General features: G+C 44.9%; 1 protein-coding gene and 1 long non-coding RNA gene across 2 annotated transcripts in view; one reads left to right on the top strand and one right to left on the bottom strand.

The window, feature by feature from the left end:
* Positions 1-21,325, top strand: part of LOC108395953 (uncharacterized) — a 67,268-nt gene that overhangs the window by 37,910 nt on the left and 8,033 nt on the right. The window lies entirely within an intron of this gene.
* Positions 770-21,325, bottom strand: part of ITPR1 (inositol 1,4,5-trisphosphate receptor type 1) — a 296,128-nt gene continuing 275,572 nt past the window's right edge. Inside the window, exons 61-62 of the mRNA XM_073230964.1 lie at positions 8,512-8,673; positions 770-2,098 (exon numbers count right to left, since the gene is read on the bottom strand). Coding sequence (XP_073087065.1) covers positions 2,012-2,098; positions 8,512-8,673 — 249 coding nt within the window. The 3' untranslated portion in view covers positions 770-2,011. The remainder of the gene's footprint in view (positions 2,099-8,511; positions 8,674-21,325) is intronic.

Genomic DNA, 21,325 nt, shown 5'->3' with positions numbered 1-21,325 from the left:
TTCAGTGAACGGGATGGGACTTGGAAGATGAGCCACCCACACGTCCTGCCAGGCAGCCTGGAGATCAAAGGGAAACCCGAGCAAGAGCAGATCCTTGCCGGCTGGAGCTCATGTGGTGGGGTCAGCACGGATGGCTTTTGTTTATAGATACAAGTGTGTATCTTGGGCTTTCCTTATCATGGAAAAATTCTGTGGAGATAGGCTGTACTGACTGGAAAATTATTCATTTGTTTTTTCAAGTTATCAAATTTATAGTCATTTAACTGGAATTTAATCCTGACCTACTTCCCAACATTGGGTGGTAGTTATTCTTCTTTACTAAAGCCCAGAGAAAATCAGTGGTAGAAGAGCAGCCTGGGTGTGTATTGCTTTGAGGAAGGAACAAGGTTGTCTTGCAGAAGGACTCTGACCACTAGCCAGGGACAAAAACAAATTTCAACTGTTTGTGGCTCTTCCATGTTGCAGATGGAAAGCCCAGGAGGCGGGAGCCTTGGCAGAGCTCCCCCGACTTTACGATGGTCGCTGTAGTGCTCGTGACCAGCTGCTGGCAGCCCCTCGTCTGGAAGAGCCAATGAACATTGTACTAAACACTCCCTGAATACTTGTTCAAGTAGAGCTCCTCAGGGTTAGTGATCAGGTGAGCATTTCCTGCATTGATCTGGTGATCAACCAGTTGTCCTTTGAAGTGGTCCTAAGGAAACTATGTATTTGGGATAGCTCTTAAGACACAAAGACATGCCAAAATGAAGGCCACGAGTCGGTCACTGTATATTATTCTGCATCATTTATTAAATATTTTTATATATGCATTTACAAACTACTCATTTCAGAACTCTGCTTTCAATACATTTTTAAACTTTTTTGCAGAGAGTCTCTTGTAAAATGAGATCCATGTACAAAACTAGGCAACAGATATAAAAGTTTCCTTTCATACTTTTCATCCATCAAGAAATTGTAACATAGAAATAAAACCAAAACGTGGCTCTTTTGCAAGAGTAATATGTCAGTGTTCAGCTATGAGTTCTACTGGGATAGATCATGTTGTATTTTTATATGGATGTGTATAGTTTAATACTTCTTAGCTACTGTAGCATGTTTGGTTCAGATGAAAAAAAATCAACTCTACTGTTTGGACTAGATAATCGAGACCATCATTTATTTATTTCTTTATAACCAAAATTCACCTGGGAGATGACATTGATTGGCCAGCAATGTGCGTTTGTCCAAACATTGCATAAAAAGTTCCCTTTAAAAATTCATTAACCTCACAAGATAAAGTCTGAGCTTCTAATTTAGCTCCCTTATTTAAAGAAATAGTCTAAATGATGAATTTAGAAGCTTAAAAGTATCTTTGAAACTGAAGTTGTTTGTCTTAAAATGAATGCTGACTTGACAGGCCATAGACTTGGAGCACTGTCACTATAAGACAGAGGCTAAAGCCACTAGCAACGAGAAACAGTATCACCACAGGATAATTACATGGTACAAAATGCCCAGGGGCCTGAAACTCACTATTAATATGATTTTTGGCAGCAGCATCATTTGATATTTAACCATTTATTACATACTATTAACACACCAGCTTCAAAGATGTGCGCTCCCTGTAGGATACTCAGGGGTTACAAATTTTTTGTGATTGCATAATTCGTATTGCACAGTTTTATAAAAAACATAAATACTAGCTATTCTAGTTTTAAATACAAAATACATGTCATATACTTTTAAATCTATAATCTGGTTCAAGTGCAAATCAGGTGCTTTCCTCAGTCCTTCCAAAAAAGGCATTTTTAATATTTTTGGCACAAATGAAATTTCATCATGCCAACAATTCTAATTACAATACATATATCCAAACCTTTAGAGTAGCAATCATATACATACAGTATAAAACTCAGTATTTACAACTGTACTAAGCAGAAATATAACTTTTGTGGGTGAATCAGAATTAATTAGCCATGCCCACACCAACAGTAATTTGAAAAGGTAAATAGAATTCCTTTATTTCATTTGCTTATGCTGGTTGCTGTGGGTTGACATTCATGTGAGGAGGATGTCCTAGAAGACCAATTCTTTGTTTCTGCTTCCTTTGTTCTGTCATCTGGAAAGTTAAAAAGTTTCATCATTAGACCCAGACACTTCCTGTACGTCAAATCATATACTGAACCATAGATTTACTTCTGTGGTTATGGTTTATACTGAAACCTACTTTCTACAAATAGTGTACCGTCAGTAAATCAAACACATAGAACTTCAAAAAGGACCTCTTCCTAGGCAGCACGGGAAATTCTGTGCCCTAGTCATGCAATGTGATGTTCAGAAGTGTGGCTTGCTGTTTGTTTCATAAAGAAACAAACAAAGCACGGGATTCTTGTTTCCTAAATCCATTTTCAAATGATGTAAAGGCTCATTGGAAAATGGTGGCTTCGTAGGATAGTAACACACCCAACACCACATGATCAAGGGAAGCAGGGTTGAGATTTCCAGGTTTCAGCGGGGTTATGCCTATGGCCTTTGGGGGGCAGGTGCCTGATCCCTTTTCTCCAATGATTCCTGAGTAGTTTGGGTTTGAGAGAAAAAAATTAGCTATCATGTCTAGGAAGATGGACTGTCTTCACATCTCCGAGTGACTAAATAATCCTCAGGCACTCAGTGGTAACTCTTCCTTGCCACCCACAAACACCAAGGATTACTTAAGGTCAGGAAAGACCATTTCCTGAGACTGGTCAAGTAAAAAAGTGCTTTCAAAACAAAAAATAAGGGTTTGTTACTATTCATGTGGCTGCCAAACTAAATCAGGTCTCATGTTGGTGGGTATCTAGCTCTGCTCTTGGTATTTTAGGGCACATTTAATTCTCTACATTAACAGTTTTCTTAAGCCCATTAGTTCCAGCTCTGTATTTGATGCTGGGAGTTTAAGTCAAATAAGGTAACTCTATATGGACTATATATTCAGTTGTCATCTACAAGTCCTGCTCCTAGATTTCCTAAAATCAGAGAGGAATTAGGGTGTAGTAGTAGAAGGAATCAGACCTATTTCCTTATAGTTTTATTTTATCGTAGACTAATTTTTGGTATAAAATATCCTGAGAACCTAAAACGAGGGTGACTTGTCTAGGTTCAGTTTTAAAGTGGTAATATTTTCTTCTGCAAGACATAGCAGTTTCCCTTTCAAATCAAGATACTGTGTTTTTTTGGCTGCTGCTATGAAATACCTTCCGTTATAGAAACACTACGCTTTACATATTCAGCTGAGGAAGAACAGCCTAGTATGACCCATGGAATAAATTCACAATTAGATTATAATGTAATCAGTAATTCATTCATGATACCATAGATACTTACCTCACCTTCTTCCTGCAGGTAACCAAGTTTACTCATGTCAAACATTCTAATGGATTTAGGAATCTTGGTGGGTCAGCCCCTTTTGGATGATTATTCAAAGCCTCCACTTAGCCTTTTCTCTACTTTTTCTATAAATGTATTTGAGCTGACCTTTTATGGATGCATATCCTTCCTTATACCTGTAAATCAGCTTTTCTTGACTTTACAGTTTTAGAGGCTTTGAGACCATGACTGAATAACCCCCCGATTGAAATCTCTGTAGCAAATTAATCTTCCACTGATGGTACAGCTTCCTTCCCACTTCTACAGCTGCCACTTCATTTGTGGTCAGCCCTATTCTAATTTTCTCGGTTTGTCTTCCTGAGGTAATGATCCCTTCCTCCCTTGTAAACTTTAGAACTTCCTATGATGTAGGTGAGTGGCTGATTTGTTTGCCAGGGACTCACATTCCTGGTACTACAAGTCCCTAGTATATCCCTATCTAATTTTGTTTCCTGTTTCTCTAGAATTAAACTTCGGTGTGTCTCACAGTTGCTCGCCCAGGTATGTTAAAACACAGATCAAAAGGCCCACAGACAGAGTTTTTGATTCAGTAGGCCTAGCATAGGGCCTGTGAATTTGCATTTCTAACAAGTTGCAAGGGGATGTTGGACTGGCACCACAGTGCACCTCTGTAGAGTTCTTCTCTGATTACCTGTGAAGCACGCTAGGATCACTCGGGGTAATATTTTCAAATATTTTCATGTACTTGAACACTTTTTTAAAAAACGTAGTCTGGTACATAAGTCACTTTCTAAAATGTCTGAATTCTCTTTTGATCAACCATGGCCTTTTAGACAGAATGGCTGTCATTTAAGTGACTAATAAGTGAGAAGGAAGAGGACAACTGTGGAAATGTTTAGCCATCACCCAGTTGCAGTCACAGAGAACAAAATCCCCTAAATCTGGCCTGTAAAAAACCAAGGGTCAACACTGCTGGCTAGATTTCCCTGGCCCATTAGTGCATGTGCTCACATAGATTCTCTCTGGACATTTGAAACAAAATTTTGAAGTTACCTACAATCTGAATCTAATAGTTTAAAAATACCTATCTTGAATAGTGTGAAATCTCCCATTTAGTAGATACATTCAGAATTCCCATTTAGCTAAGGATGAACTTCTGAAGCAAGTTACATATAAATACAGAGATTAGCTGTGTTTCAGCATTCCTCCTTTTGACAGCCTAAACTAGAAGCAAAGAATAGTGTAGTTTTACCAATCAGATGCAGCCAGACATGGGGAAGATCATTCATGTAGTCTACACAAAGTGTAGAGTACAAATGAGCAAATTTTAATCTACCAGTATTGGCCTTTAACTGATTCAAGGCTGGCACAGGAAGGTCTTGGCTACTCAGATTCTAAACAGCCAGGGAGCGCTAGTGTAGAATTTTCAGTCTTATAAAACCAGTGATGCTTGTAACCCATAAGACAAAAGCATCTCTTGAGCACAATTATACTGATGTAAATTACGTGCAGATATTTGTTCACTTCCTTAGAGTAGATCCCTAATGCCCGGCCCCTCACTATTCCACTTGGTAAACTTGTGCTCAAGCTTTGAAACCAAGTTCCCACAGGACGATCAGAAGTTTCTGTGGCAGTTACTCCAGATCTCTCTGTAAAATTAGGCTGAGTGAATTGCTTCCTTCTTGGAGCTGTCTGTTCACACCTCTGTTATGTACTTACCATGAAGAAGAACAAGAACAGGTTTTCTTCACCTTTGTAATCCCCATACCTAGGGCTGCACCTGGCTAAAGGTGTCCCATAAATGGTGGTTCAGGGAATGAATGGAATTGACCAGCACCTCTTGCCATCTCTCAAATATGCCAGGTGCTTTTGTGCCTCTGCTCAGGCTCAGTCCTTACCTGGGACGCCCCCAACTCTGTGTCGGTGACTGCACGAGAGTCACCTGCTTCTATGATTGTAGAAGCTGAACTCGTCTTACTCCACACCTCATACAGGACGACCTCTCGGTCCTTATTTCGGGTCTTGGGTCATAGAACTTTACCTGCTACGTCATGTTTTTAGAGGCCTACTTCTTTGTCTTTCTTGCTAGCCTATGGGACCCTAGAGGGCAGATGGTAACATTAGTCCTCTTGTGGCTCAAGCATTGTGTGGCTCAAGCACAGATGGCCAATAAGGTGTGTTTAACATTTCATTTTTCATCTCTGGGCAATTACTCTAATCTTGTGTTACTCCTGCCTGCCTTAAGCAGTTCATGTTTTGCTTGAGAAAGGCCAAACATTTATATCCTAATATCTGAATTTTCAAGCACTTCTTACATTCCTGTCAATACCATGTAAGGGTCACTGTCCTATAGGAAGCCATCACATTTTTAAGAGTAAACCTTTCTCACAGTATTTGACCTTTTGCATTGTGAAGGAAAGATGCAAACAAACAAAAAATAGGTTCTTACATTAGTTCTCCTTGGAATAAGAATGTAAGAGAATCAGATTTAGCATTCAGAATCTCTTGGGAGGGCAAACGAGATGCACCATTAACACCTAGAATAGAAATTCCAATCGAATGTTCTTGCCAGTAACACAAAAAATGACATTATTAAACCAGGTTTTTCCTGATATCCTGGATAAGAACTTTTCCCCCTTAAATTAGTATTTCAAGAGAACCACAGACATTCATATTTCAATGATCATTGTCCCATTATGCTGGCTTTTGGACCAGAAGATCTATAAAATATCTTAGTGATGAAGCAATTTTTGTGTTTTCCAGCACTGTTACCAGTGAATGGTATTCTTTCATAGCTGTTTTAAAAAATATCTGTCACGAAGTTTTGTGCTCATTAATCATTCATGGGGCTTTTTAATTCAAAAACTTCTCTTGCCTTTAGAAGGCAGGAATTCTCTAATATATATGTGTGATTTTTTTTTTCATGCAGAGCAACTTAAGAAAAATTCAAATCTTTTCAACAAGTTGATTCTGAAACAAGTACATTAAAGCTTTGTTAGAAGTTACCTAATCAAAAGAAAACGTTGACTAATTCCTTGTGAAAGAAGCAAATTATGCCCAGTAAAAGCAGCTATGGTGAATTTTTCCTGAAATTCAGGGCACCTTAAAACCTAAGCAAATCAATCCTGGTAAAGGAACTTGAGAATATATTACAGGTTTCTTCATACTTCCTTTTAACCTATACTGTCTTTCAAGGAAAAAAGTTCAATTTCAAATTCATTCACAGGGAAAACGCCTTCTAAAAAAGTGGCTCCAACTGCCAACTTTAAAACAGAAAACGTTAGGGTTGAAACCATACTGGTTTTAATGTTACTCAGTGAGCCTTCACCCATGTGTAATCATTTTTACATATTTTAAGCCTAAATTTAGGCTTCAGAGACAATTCCACCTTGGATATTTAAAAAAGCTAAGTCCCTGCAATGCTCAATTGTATAAAATGACAATGAGCGTGTGCTCTAAAGGCTCTTTAAAAAAAAATGAGTAAGAAAATAACTAAGGATTTAAACAGGGTACCGTGACAAAACAAAACAAATGAAAACACACATCACAGAAAAACCAAATTCAGCCTGGCGGATCAGGAGTTCCAGCCTAACAGCCTTATGTGTACCTCAGTATCAGTATCATCCTCCAGAAAAGGAGGGAATTAGGAGAGACCCCTCCTGCCATGCTGGGTGCACTCGTACCCCTGTGCGCCCTCCTGCTGGCTCTCAGCTCACCCCGTCACTCTGACCAGGCCCACTGGTCTGCACAGTGTACATCGAAGCAACTTCAGAATTGGCCTCAGTCAGCAAATGAAAACAGGCCTTGAAAGGAGAGGCCGAGCCTGCAGAGAAGGACTTGTATGGCGTTTATCACCACAGAATACCCGACAATCATTTTGTCTCAGACACATTTTTAAATGGCTCTGCTTTATGGAAAGCTGCACAGTTCCTTTAGCTAACTAAATCTGTATCAGATCAATTTCTGTAAGATTTCTGGCATCTAATTAAAAACATCTGATTTAGCTGAGATTCCTGTAGCCACAGGGCTCTCAAAAGGGAGAGGGTTCCTGACGCGCTAGATGCACTGAGAAGTTGCCCTCCCCCTTCAAGGGGAGAAAAGCTGTAGCAGACAGCATACTCATGCGTCAGTTTAGTCCTGCGAGCATTGGGCAGCAGGGGTACAAAGCTTATAAAATACTAAGCAGCTTGATCTAGTTAGGTCACTACTCATGGGAGGGAGTTGCCAAGCTCAGCACTCGAGAGGGCCTGCATCAATAAGGCCTTCTGTTCTCCACACTCTTTATTATTTGGATCTTAATACACAGGAAAGAAAAGAACGTTGAGGCTAAGTGGTATCTTGGGGACCCAGCTTGGAATACTTTAGTTGGAAAAGAAATGTAATTCACAGTAGGATTGTTAAAAGTGCTCTTGTAAACCATCTCCAAGAAGACTTCATTCTAGATGGGGTCTTCCCTGGTTAAGTACCTGAGCTTAATAAATCACCTGTGGGCCCATCTTGTAACTCACCTCCATGGCAGCCTTGCCTGATGATGATTCCTTTGCAAAACTGATAATCTTGCCTATGTAGTAGACTTACTAAAAGGGTCAAAGCATCTGTCTCTTGGAGAGGGAGCAAGGGTCTCTGTTTGCGCTTTTACCCCCAGCACCTGGAATAATGCCTGGACTGGCAAATACTCAGGAAGCACAGGGCCGGTGACTGAACCGAAAGGAGCTTTTTCATGACTATGGTTCATCCCAAGATGAGGAATTTAAACATCTTGGTTGAAGAGTTGATTGATTTGAGGGCTAGGGAGCAAAACTACCACCAGCTTTTAATGTTCTTGCAGTAAATAAAGAGTATAGCTTTATAATCCTTATTTTTTGTACAGCACTTCATTGAAGTAGCTTGCATTTTCTGTTTTTTTCATCTTAAAACCTTGTCCTTAGTGGTACTGAAAGCAGTGTCAGGGCTCATCCTGTAAAAGGGCAGTGAGGGGATACTGTGGGGTGGGGGCAGAAACTGGTGAGTAAATGAACTGGTCTTCTGGCCCCCAGAGCCCATTCCTGTCCAGGCATGATGGAAATGATAACCTTTTGACCTGAGCTCTACTGATGTTTTTCATCGAATTTGCTGTGGATGGCGGTGCACCTGTGTGTGTGTAGACCACGGGATGTCTTCTCTTACCTGGTCTTTTAATTCTGACAACTGCCCGGAAAGATTAGTGACAAGCTTCATGGTGGACTCCAGCTTCTCCTGCAGGTTCCTTAGCTCATTCTGTTCTCCTTCAGAGTCACTGCTGACCAAGGACATGGCTCTCATCCTTGGGAACCAGTCAAGGTTTCTTTCCTGGAATTCACATTAAAAAAAAAAAAAAGAGGATCATTTCTATGAGACAAGAAAGGCAATCATACTGTGCATCTTCTGTTAGCCCATCTCTGTTTGTTGCAGATTATTTTAACCATACAGTAAATATCTTACTTGAGTTTAACTGAACTTTCTTGATTCTTGGAAGTAGTCACTTTGAAATTAAATATAGGGGGAAGAAGTAGGTCTCCAAATAAGATTCCTAATCTGCAAATGTGAGTACTGCTACTGAGTCTCTGATCTTTGCCAATGACATGGCCACAATTTTAAAACTGTGGCAAAGAAAATATATGTATAACACAAATTTACCATGTAACTCATTTTTTAGGTGTGCAGCTCGCAGGCATTCAGTGCATTTACACTGTTGTGCAACCATCACCATCCTCAAACAGCAGCTCCCCTGCCCCTGGTGGCCGTACTTGCTGTCCCTCTGCATCCGACTGCTCTAGACTCCACTCTCCTGGAGAGCCCATGGAACCACTCCTCGAGGGTGCTCTTGTTTCCTTTTCCTTCCAGCCGGAAATAGTTACGTGCTGCCCATTGGTGTAAGGAAGGCCCATCCAATCTCCTGCCCTGTCCACCTCCGTTTTTCTCCGCTGTTGGATAAGAACCGGCAAGACTCTTATGCGCCCCCCACTTCCTTCTGCCCACATAGGCCTTCTCCTAAAAAGTGTGCCTCGTAGGTAAGTTCGGTACAGAGACAGGAATGAACAGTAAGAAAAGGTTAAGCAGCATGAGCTAAGAGGAAGAACCCTGACTCAATTCCCTATCTGGTGTCACTCCTCACCTGGACCATGCTGATCTTGTCAGGGTGAATTGTAGGAGACATTCTAACACAAATCACGCCCCCCCTTCCCCGCTGCCCATAGCCATTGTCCCCACCAATACACACACACAATTTGTTACTGCTCTGTGTACACCAGGGGTAGGCAGAATTTTCCTGTCACTATTTTGACAGTAAACAGCCTTAGCCTTGCGGACCCTCTGCCACAGTGGCTGCTATCGTAGCCCCAGAAAGCAGCCATAGACAATGCATAAATGAAGAGTTGTAGCTGAGTTCCAATCAGACCATTTACAGATGCTGGTGGTGGCAGGCTGGGTTTGGCCCATCAGCTGGAGTTTGCCAACCTCAGTTGTATACAGTAGAAGGCACTAACATACTTAAAATCAAACACAAAATTCCACAAGACATGTCCACATATTAAAAAGCAAGCGAGACCATCAAACTGTGTCTTGACCTAACGTGATCTGGCAACATAGAAGCCAAACAAGAACGAGCTGGAAAATACGAGTGCTCCTGGCCTGGCAGCACGGCCTCACTCCACCGTAGCACGCTTGCTTAAAAACCTGGGCCGTCTGGGTAAGTGGGAACTCACTCGCCTCTCAGCATCACGAGTGCAGGAACCACCTCAGTGTAGTGACTAGAATGCCGCAGAGTCTTGATAAATGTTTGCGGAAGGGAAGAATGAGAAGCTGACTCTTTCCTGCATCGGCCCCGATAACAGATGCTTAAATAGCAAACCTCAGTGCTTAGAATGACTGCTGGGGCAGAAGAATGATGATCTTTACTCTTGTTACTGAATAGCCTGTGACAGACAACACATTCACATGTAACTCCATGGTGGCAGGTATTCATTTCCCTGGTTTTCCCAACACAGCAATGACAAATGACTGTTGAGGCAAAATATCCCATTTCAAAGACAACCAGCCTAATTTCCAATTAGAAATCTAAATGGTTTTCTCTTATGTGTCTACTGCAAAGAAAAGACAGAGAGCAGACGTGAAAACATTTAAGCTTGGAATTGACAGTGTCAACATCACTGACACTAGAACCTGTCGGCGGGTAACCCGTCACTGATGGATTATGCTCACTGCTCCTCCGTCAGCCCTCCAGTCACACCTCCCCACAGAGGAAATAGCCCAGGTTCAAGGTCCATGCAACTCTAAGGGAGACATGCCCCTAAGTGTTCAGGAGAGGACACGCACGGGGGACAGGAGGCTGTTGATGACTCACTCTCACTAGAGCCAACTGGCCTGTGCACCAAGGCAAGGGTGTGAGCCAGGCGGACGGCACCACAAACTCAAGGCACAGCTGCGGGGAGACCTCACACACAGGGCTCCTCCGGCTAGCAGAGCCCCAGATGCTCACAGGGCTGGCGACACGTCTGCAGACGGAACCCAGAGGTGCGGAAAGATCCAACACCTACTTACTGTCCGCCTCTGAGGAGCATCTGGACACACCATGCACTGGGATGTGACAGAATGCCATGCCAGGAGGGAGTTCAGAGTCATGAATCCCGCAGTCCTATCTATAATGCAAACCACTGAGCCCTGAAAGGGAGAGGAACTTGTCTTTGGGAAGGAGAGAACAAATTCCTCTACTTCAAAGGGGAGCCTGAGAATTGCCTGGTATTTGCAGACTGTAAACTGCTGCTAGTAAGTGTATTTCAGGGTGGAATTATTTGATGACACTTTGAATTCTAACCAAAAGTATAAGCACTATTAGCTCTTTTGGAGGAAAATACTTTAAAAAATATTACATATTCAGTGAATGCACTTTACTGATGTGCTTGGTGCCAAGGACAGCAGTGAGCCCCATGCACATGGTTGCTGCCTCCTGGGCCTCCTTACGATAGAGAGGGCTTTGACAGCTGACCATGAGGTGGGTCCCTGCCATCAAGGATTTGCAGTTTACTTAAGGAGAAGGGAGAATTAGATGAACAAAGAATGGAGCAGAGCAGGCTCAGAGGAGAACCAGCTACCAGTGGCTGTGGACAGCTGGCCCCATCTTTGAAATGCATGAACCGGGGTGGGGGGTTGGGGATAAAGGGGCATGGGGGCTTTCTCAGCAGAGAGGGGACTGGCAAGGTGAGGAAGCCAGTCTGGCCGGAACTGGAGACGAGGGCAGACCAGTAGAGGTAGCTCAGACTGTAGAATAACCGGAGTCACAAGGGGGCTAGACCTGAGTCACGGGGCCATGGAACAAGGAGGGCCTGAGCAAGGGGGTGGCAGAGGGAAGGAAAGGGGAGGAGGTGGTCTGGAAGACCTGTGAGCATCACCCACCTGGCAAGACGTTGGGGGAGGGGAGAGTAGGGGGAGGACAAGGGCATGCTTCTGTACCTGGAACCCACCTAGGAGCTAACTTACTACTGACATGCAGATTAATGCTACCCTGCCTTAAATGGTTAGAGTTACCTAAAACCTGGCTCTCAGATTTTCCCATGTTCATTTGTTTGGCAACCCCCCACCACACCCCCATAAAAATACAAAACAGATTTCTAAATAAGAGTTCACATTGATGAAATCTTCCAAAGAATACAGAAAATCAATGCAAGAGTCTGCACATGGCTTAAATTTAAGTTTCTTTTCCTTATTCTAATAGCAAGTGACCAAAGACTATAGAGTTTAAGATGATGTTTCTGTGTCAGATCTCACCTTCTTGCATGGCATCTATGATTCCTGGACTCCCAAGCAGTGGTTTCAGAAAGGCCTTGCAACAAATGCAAAATGCACAGATGTCACCCAACAGCTATTTTCCTGAACACTGATAATTTCTGTGTCTGGCACAGGGCTGAGTGCTGAGGGTCTGGAGATGAGGAAGTCGAGGGGTCCCCCCTCAGATTTCATTGGTAAGATATTGAGGCTGGAAAAGCCAATGAGGAAGAACCTGTAGGATGGTAAAACTGGTAAATATGTAGACCAGGAAATCCTTTTCCTACCTTTGTACTGAAAGACACTGGTGAAATGGAAAATGAAGGTTTATCCCTCCAGTGGGGTACATGGCCCCACCTGGCCTGTGGCCAAGTATGACAGTTCTTTAAAATCTTGTCTTTTATCTTTAAAATCTGATCCAACTCATGTTCTGCGCTTTAATGCAAGGATGGGGGTGTTGCAGCTGGTGTCAGGGCATGGTTCTTTGCTTTGTGGGGCTCCGTGTAGCCCAGCTCTAAGCTCTGGGTGCCTGTGGCATCTTCTGGTCGTATGAATGGGTGCACTGGCCTGAGAAGGGCTGTGCTGGCGTCTGTGTGCCTTGCCTCAGCAGCTGAGGAAACGCACTCAGATATTGGTGGCGTTTGCTTTATCTATGCTGCTATCGATGCCTGTGTTCCTGGGGCATGGAGGCCCTGCCCAAGGGGTACAGAAAGCCACAAGCAGAAATAATGCATCTTCTTAGAATGTCCACTTTAGTCAATGCTACACAATTGGAAATATTTTTCTATTAAAACTCAAAATATGCCCTGGTGCAGAACATGAGTTGGATCAGATTTTAAAGATAAAAGACAAGATTTTAAAGAACTGTCATACTTGGCCACAGGCCAGGTGGGGCCATGTACCCCACTGGAGGGATAAACCTTCATTTTCCATTTCACCAGTGTCTTTCAGTACAAAGGTAGGAAAAGGATTTCCTGGTCTACATATTTACCAGTTTTACTATCCTACAGGTTCTTCCTCATTGGCTTTTCCAGCCTCAATATCTTAACAATGAAATCTGAGGGGGGACCCCACCAAAATCCTAAACCGTGGGGGACAAGTTCAACTGCAGAGAATTGAAGTCTCTGGATGGCATGTCTTGTTAGCTTTTCTGCCCCGAGATGGGTAGGTCCCCAAAGGTGAGGTGCTAGGTGTTGCCTGTATTTTAATAATCATCCTGAGCAGCTAAGTCAAATCTCAAATTACCGGGGAGTGTCTAGTAGTTAAAATTAATTAGCAATTCTAGCCAAACTGTTCTCTGTTTCCATTTGATCTTGCGCCCGTGCATTAGGATCAGCTGTGATGCAGTGTAAGCTTCCTCAGCACCAGGCTCCCCCTTGTAGGGAATCTTGAATCTTTAAATAGAAATGTTTAGACTATCTCAGTTAATAGTACAGGAGCAGAGCAGGAACCCCTGGATTCAGTCACTTTCTGTTGCCCTCAGACCTGCATACAGGACACTGTGCCCGTGTGAACGCTCCACGGCTCCCCTGAAGCCCGTTGCCCATGGCTTTCCAGCCAGAGTCTGAAGGTCTAGAAATGTTTGCAGAATCTTCCCTTTATGGTCTATTCAAGATCCAAAACATGTCTCCATGTTTTGGCTTCTGCTGCATTTTTGGGAAAATCACCTTCAACTAAGACATTTGTTTATACGTGAGTTTATCTTGGGGGGGGTGTATGTGGTCAGGAGGGTGAGTGGGGGAGGCTGTGGGTTCACCGAGCATCTGTCCCTGGGTCTGAGATGTCCCTCTGTGCTTCCCTTGCCCTCCTCGCTGCTGGCATCTCACATACCGCAGCCATTAGGCACTGTCGGCCTGGTCCTCCTGCAATCCAGCCTAGAGTAGTTCCCGTCACAGCCAGTGCATCCTCTGTCAGAGCAGACAATTGACTGAAGCCACAGCGGAAGCAGGCTGGCCACAAGTGCTGAGGTTCTGGTTAGTTCTTTTCTAGGTAAAGTTGGAAAAGTCCCTGCCAAGGCAAACACTGAAGTTTTAGACGCGGGGGTGGCACTGACCTCTTGAAATGTCCTTGACTGGAAAGAGGGTGGGGTGTGGGGGGGGAGTGTGTGTGTGTGTGTGTGTGTGTGTGTGTCTGAGAGGAGGAGGAGGAGAGGAAGTTGGACTGTGTGATGCAAATGCTAATCATTCTGAGAAGCATTTTATTTTCTTCCCAAGTTCAACTGAAGAGGCTTTTCTAAGAAAGGCTACTGAGGTAATCAGTAACCTCCTCAGAGAAAGTCCGCTCAAGTAGAGTTTTGTTTATCATGTAAACAACAGAGCATTTATTGTTGAAGCCCTATTACTAGACTAGAGAATTGAGGTATTTTTGGTGGGGGACACGAGGGTAAAAGAAAGGGTTGTGGGAAATAATATGGGTCCAGGAAGAAGGGTCCACTGCCTCTGAATCCCCTGTGCCCTTCAGAATCCCCTATGAGAGATTCAAGAAGGCAAAGACTATCCATCAGCTCAAATCGCAACTGTATTTCTACTTATAACCAAGCAAGATGACAAACTGGATTTTCCCAGAATGCCTGGAAACAGTCTAGGCCTTGCCACATATCCAAACCTCAGAAAATCCCTGGAGGAGGATGCTGGGTGAGGGTTGAAGATAACCCTCAACTTTTCAAGAGTAGGAATACAGGATAATCAGTAACTAAATCTTCTGCTCCTCTTGTGAGTTTAAAGAAGGAAATAATCTTGACAGTTCACTTTTCTAATATCACAAGAAAAAACGAAACAAGACCTAGAATCTGTTGCTTTAAGTAAAAAATAGCGATAATGATTTCTATGCTCAGTGACTCTGAAATTGCTATTTATAGTATCTGTTATGCATTTTAAAAAGCCAAACTGAAAAATTGGATCCTGACTTTGGACACAGTAAAAAGACTAGGGATTCAGGGAGGGAGGGGCAAACAGGCATAACAGCGATAATTTTTAGGGCAGGGAAACAACGCTGTGTGCTCCTATTTGGGGGAAGCATGTCATCATATATTTGCCAAAACCTACAGAAGATACCACACCAAGAGTGAGCACTAATGTAAACTCCAGTTTGCAGTCAGTAATAGTATATCTACATTGGTTCATCAGTTATAATGAACACACCACAGTAACACAAAACAATAATAGGAAAACTGGGGGTGGAAGAAGGGAGAGAGGGGGATATAGGAAATGATACTTTCTGCTATTTTTTCTGTAAACCTCCAACTGCTGTAAAAAAAATAAAGCCTATTAATTAAAAAAAAATTTTTAAATGCATCCCACAGCCTGGAATTTGTTAGCCAGCCCCAAATTCAAGGAGCCAGTTCTCTCTGCTCCAAAAGCACAGCAAACTCAAACCACATAACATCCCTGTGTTTGACGGGTGTATTTCTGCAGCAGCCTGGTGGCATTAGTGCGTCAGTAGGAAGAGCAATGGCCTGAAACAGGGGCCTAGGAGTTCAAGTTCTGGTGCCGCAATGTGTTCACAGAGCAGTGAACGAGTGAGGGAGTCAGCTAACCAGCCTGGGTCTCTGTTTCCCGCGCACGCATGCGTGCGTGTGTGCGTGTGTTTTTAAGACACATCACTGGCTGCCTCACAGGGTTATTGTGAGCACCAAATGGCTGTGAGAAAGTGTTCCATGAACTGGAAAGCATTATGCCAGAGTACTGTAAGTCAGTGTCATCAGCCTAACGTCACAAAGCTAGTCCGCAGTCTGCCCTGCAATCCCAATACTGACTCGGCTTCCATGCAAATCAGTTCCTTCCTTTCTTTGGGATACAATGTTAGAGACACAGGTTTTTCTTCCCAACACAGCCACCTGAAGGCTGCCCCAGTGGCTCCCAGGTCTGGCTGGCAGTGCGGTTCTGTTCTTGGGCTCTGAGTGACATTACCCACACAGGCCACGTTATATAATCTTCAGCTGGGCTGGAATGACCGCTTACCCTTCCCAGACTCAGTTAATAGTTGTTCTTGGATGATACAGTGAAACAAAGACAGGCTGGTGCCAGCAGGGAGAACCGCACCCATTTCTGATGAAATCCTAGGAAAAGTCAGCTGCAGAGAGTCACTGGTTTCAGTCATTGGGGCCCTCAGGTGGAGTGATGGCTGGCCCCCCACTGAGCCCTGGAGAAGGCGGCACTCGCTTGGGGTCATGCAGCTGGGCCCTGGGCACCTGGGGCTGCCAGGCAGAGGAAGCCAGAGGTCACCGAAGGGTAGAGAAAGGTGGGGCTGGCAGCCTGTGCCCGATGAGGGCAGGGCTGGCCCAATCAGCTTCCCAATAAAGAACAAATCAGACTGACCTGCCCTTCTCTCGAGCTAGCTCACGGCATTTTAACTTCGGCAACTTCCCCTACATTTTCATTTAGCCAAGAGATCTACCATGACATTCCCAGTGGTGGCAGTGGGATTTTAGCAAATTTTAGTGGTTTTCCTCCATTCGTTTCTGATTCCATGAGTTTTAAACTTTCACCTCTTAATTACCTTTATACAATAATGTTTATTTTAAGCCTGCTTAAACAGCTCCCCAAAGTTCTTTGCTGTTGTTTCAGAGAAAAATACTTGGCATTCATCTTTGAACCTACACACGTGCTTACCTGTATGCCTCACGACTAAGTGTGGCACTTAGTACAGTGTTCTGTCCAATGGCATTTATTAGCCTCTGGGTTTATTAAGCCAGAAGGCTCCTCTTGACTGAAATGGTGCTATTTAAGGTCAGCCCTGCCTGGACACACTGTGAGAAAGAAGTGGTAGGAAGATGTCATCTTTGTCACCGCAGGTCACTGACTTGGAAGTGGTTTGGAAGAAAGGGGCCATACAGGTTGGACTCCTACAGGTGAAAGAGTAAATTAGTGTATCTGCTGTGGACAGATCCTCCAAATTCCTCAGTCCTTCCTAAGTCCCCCATTTTACTCATCTGCCTCTTGTGCACTGACCCCAGAGATCTGCCGGCTGGGCTACACAGGTCCCCTTTCTCCCTCCTGACACCCCATCCCTGCTCCTGATGCAGACCCCCTTCAGCAGTTCCCGAACTGCCACCACCACTCTGCACGTGGCTTCCTGGAATTGTAGAGCTTCCTGGAATTGTAAAAATGGCATAAGAGCCCCTTCGGTTCCACCTTCTCATTATTCAGGTGGTAACACTGAAGCCCTGAAAAGCAGTGGGTTTGTGAAAGGAGAGGTGGAGAGCCTTGTCCACCTGTGTAACCTGTAAATACGAATGAGTACACCTTGGTACACACGCCTTTTCCTTATTCTCACATTCCCTGAAGACATGCTAGCAAGCTCCATTCTGTAGAGACGAGGTCTAATGGCTCTTCAATACAAGTACTTGACAAAGACCGTAAAACTCAGAACATTTCCTGGACTAGAGCTTGTTCATAAAGGCCAGAGAGCTGAGCCTCTTAGCAGCACATGGCATGACAGACTCACCCTGTCAGACACAGTCACAATTCACAGAGGAAACGCAGACGCAGAGACGAAGGGGTTCCCAGTGGAGTTGGGGTGAGTGGAGTTGAGGAGCAAGGAGGGCCTGCCTTCCACAGGGGCGAGGGGCAGGAGGTGGGTCCCGAAAGGGGAGGAGAATGCATTTTTGGAGTTCACAAATCTGCTGAGGAGGAAACCGTGTGAGTGCAGATATCTTATATACAAGCACGTATAGACACACCAGGTCCTACATACATCCCTGGACTAACTCCCCACTGGGAAGGATCACAGATAGTGAACTTGCTCTGCAGTTTCTAACAACTGCTGTGTGTGACTCACACTGTGCACAGGCTCACGGACCACTGGGTGTACCTGACGCCGTGTCTGCTCTAGCACCAAGTTCCTTTTGGGTAGATGACGGCACTGCTCCGCTGTTCCTAACTGCCTTGGCACGCAATCCATGAGGGTCAGAGCTGGGAGGGCAGTGCCAACCGAGGCTCCCGACGCCAAGTGTTCCATAATACTAAGCAGGCCTCTGTGAAGTGCACAGTGGATGAGGGGTGGACAGGAGGGCAGAGTGTGTGAGGAGCTCGGGTGGGAAACTTCAGGTCAGCAACTGCTCTGCAGCTGCCACAGCGGCAAACCCCAGCTCAAGTGCAGAGGGTGGGGCGAGCGCAGCCTGACTAGCCGGGAGGGGAGCCTGGTGTTGCTGACACGCTGTTCCAGCCATGAGGAGGCCACTGCCAAATCCCTCTCCACGTCCCCCTTGCTGGTATTCCTGAACTCTGCCATGGAGTCAGCTAACTTCAGAAAGCACTGGGGAGTCACATCAGAGGGCGGCACCAGCTGTGTCCTCGCCTGCAGGTTGGGCTGTGGCCGCCCAGCTAGGCAGGGAAGCTGAGACCCTGTGCTAGCAGTGCTGAAATCTGCCTGTCCCAGCTTACCGAGGCACCCCCTTCCTCTTAGCATCCTCACTGGAGTCCAGGACAAAAGCCTGGACCTGTTACCGCACATCTGCAGGGAAGCAGAGGGTTTCCATGTCACTGTCAGCAGACAGGGCCTGCCAGGCTGGCTCAGAATGAAGCACAGGTGGGGTGAAAACTCGGGTGGGAAGCGAGGTCAGTGGGAGTCAGGTGCAGGCCTGCTGACCCCTCCCCTCCCCTCCCCTCCGCTGCACTCCCTGTCCTGCCTGCTGGGGGCTCCCCGTTTCTCACTGCCTCGGTGGTCACCCCTTGTGATGGCTGTGTGAGTGCTTACACTCACTTCTCTGCTCCTGATGCCCATCACCACCCCTTCCCTGCAGCACCCAGGGCCTCCGTTTGACCTGCTGCTGAGCCACAAGGAACTCAGCTCCATGTGGGCACCGAGTGACGTCCTCGAGCCCCTTCTCTCAGTGCCCCGGGTTTCCTCAGGCAGAAAGCTGCTGTCTTCACCTTGGAAAGTGCAGATCTGGTAGCACCAGGCTCCCTCTTGGGTCAAAAAATGTGCAAGACTTTGACCAGTTCCTCTTTCAGCCAGAGACAGTGACATGTAGGTGCTCAGTTCCCATTTTGATCTTCTGTCCTTGTTAACACACTGCCTTCAGACGGCTTGCTTCCTGTGTCATCTTATCAAACACAGATAAACTCCAGTGCTGAGGCCAGTTGCCCTATTGCTTTTGAATCTTCTTGTTTCATCTTAGCACAAGTTTAGTAGTGCTTAATTTGCTAACAAAATGTATTTTTTGGTTAGTTTTTTTAGGAGGTGTTTTCAGGCAAAAAGGTTCTCTCTCACATGGGTTTTTTTTTTTTTTTTTTTGATGCAAACTGCCAAGGGCTTTCACAGCAAAACACTTTCAAGAAATTCAGGCTCCTGGCCTCTCCCCTCCTATGTGAAAGGCAGCACCCACCTATATTCTGAGAGCATTCCACTGCCTGCCACGATGATACTGCTTTTGATTTGGCAAATTGCTTCTTTGCTTTTACATCCCCGTTGGACTAGTTTTTGAACAGGTCAGGTGAACCAATATAAGATGGAACAGATGGGAAAATCTCCCATGGAATAGCATATGTGTGTGTGTGTGTGTGTGTGTGACAGAGAAAGAGAAAGTGCACTCTAGCTGTGAGAAAAAGTCAGCACTAGGCTTAAAGGATGATGGATCAGACGCTCTCATGTTTAATTATCAGGGAGTTATACCCATTCAGATGAGTCACCCGGGTGTGGAAGCCCCAGTCTGGCTGTGGTCCTGGTGAACTGCCCTTCCTCTTTAACTTAGCCACCAATTTCTCCACAAATACAGCTACCAAGGGAAATATCATTCCCTGTTCTAAGCTCAGAAGAGGACAGGAAGTTTATCAGATTTTAGCAAGTCAAAATCAACACCTGTTTCAGATACACCCTTTGCAGGAGCTCTGCTGTGCCCTTCCTGCACTGCAGTCACCTGACCAACCCCCAAACCACTCCACTCAGGGCGGCCGCAGAGCGAGACGCAGAGTGCACAGGGCGCCTGTCCTGTTGATTTATGCATTAGCCAGTCAGCATGACCTGGGATCCTCTTTCCCAGCCTCTCCCTATCCGCGGTGGGGCCTTTGCTAGGCCTGGCCTCTCTGGAGGAGGCTAATTCAGCACGGCTGGGGTGGGGAGGGGCACCTGGGAGGTGAGCCAGTCCAAGTCAGGAAAGCCAAGCACAGCCAGACGATGGCCACAGGTTTCTGCCACTGAGGGTTGTGCTGTGAGCACAGATGGAGCCACGGAGTATGTGCACATGTCAGGGCAGCTCCCGTGTGGGTTCTGATTCAGCAGACCTGCATTTGAACCTCAGCTCTAGCACTTCCCAGCAGTGTGACCCTGGAAAGCTGCCCTAACCTTCCTGGGCTTTAGGTTCCCATCTGTAAAATGGTAATGGCTGCCTACAAAGCTGTTATGGGGATTACATGGGACCATGCATGCAAAGTATTTATTCCAGTACACACCGATCAAACATGGCCTAGTATTAGAGTTCTTACTCAGTGTGCCCTCCTGATGGCAGGGCACAGCACAGCCTGCCCCTCAGGAAGCAGCTGCTTGTTCCAGGACACGGGCTATCACGGGGGAAGCCTGTGGGCCAGAGTCCTCCCCAGGGAATTCACTATTCAGGTCTGTATTCAATAAAATGGTGAGTGGGAGAAGAGGAGGGGCCAGAGCAGCCCAAGATCTCAGGGCTTGATGAGGTATGGATGAACAATTACTCCATCTCACCACCCTGTTTTTATATGCAATTCACTCAAACACACATCTCTGAAAATACAACTAATGTTAACAAGGTAGAATTCCAAGATAAGGAAGGGGAATCTGTAATTCATTAGCAAATACATGCCTTCAGCGATTGGCTATTTACCAACCTTCCTTCTTGGTGCCGCTTGAGTTTTAAGCATCAAGAATAACTTAAGTCTGCTTGTCAAATTAAAGACTGGCTTTTCTCCTGAGCTTTAGTGTCACAGATAATAGGGCTGCTGAGTACGTACTGGGCATCCTATATTTGATCTTTTTGCCTACAACACGCCCACTGTGAGGTATTTAAATTCCTTCAGCAAACATACAATGAATTTACCATTATTCAGATTAAATACATCTGATTGCATGGCCTATCAAATCATTACAGACTAACACAGACTCATTTCAGACAGTGCTGGCAAAAAGCCAAACAGTGCTAAAATTATTTGCCAAAGGATGTGTGGTATGGAAATTGTCATAAAAATTTAACTGCCATTCAGGGTTAACAAAAGTTTGCCAGGTACAAAGGTGA

Source organism: Manis javanica, chromosome 3 (genome assembly GCF_040802235.1).
Source record: "Manis javanica isolate MJ-LG chromosome 3, MJ_LKY, whole genome shotgun sequence".
NCBI lineage: Eukaryota > Metazoa > Chordata > Mammalia > Pholidota > Manidae > Manis > Manis javanica.
Note: the sequence above shows the minus strand (reverse complement) of the source record. Positions and strands in the feature narration are given on the sequence as shown.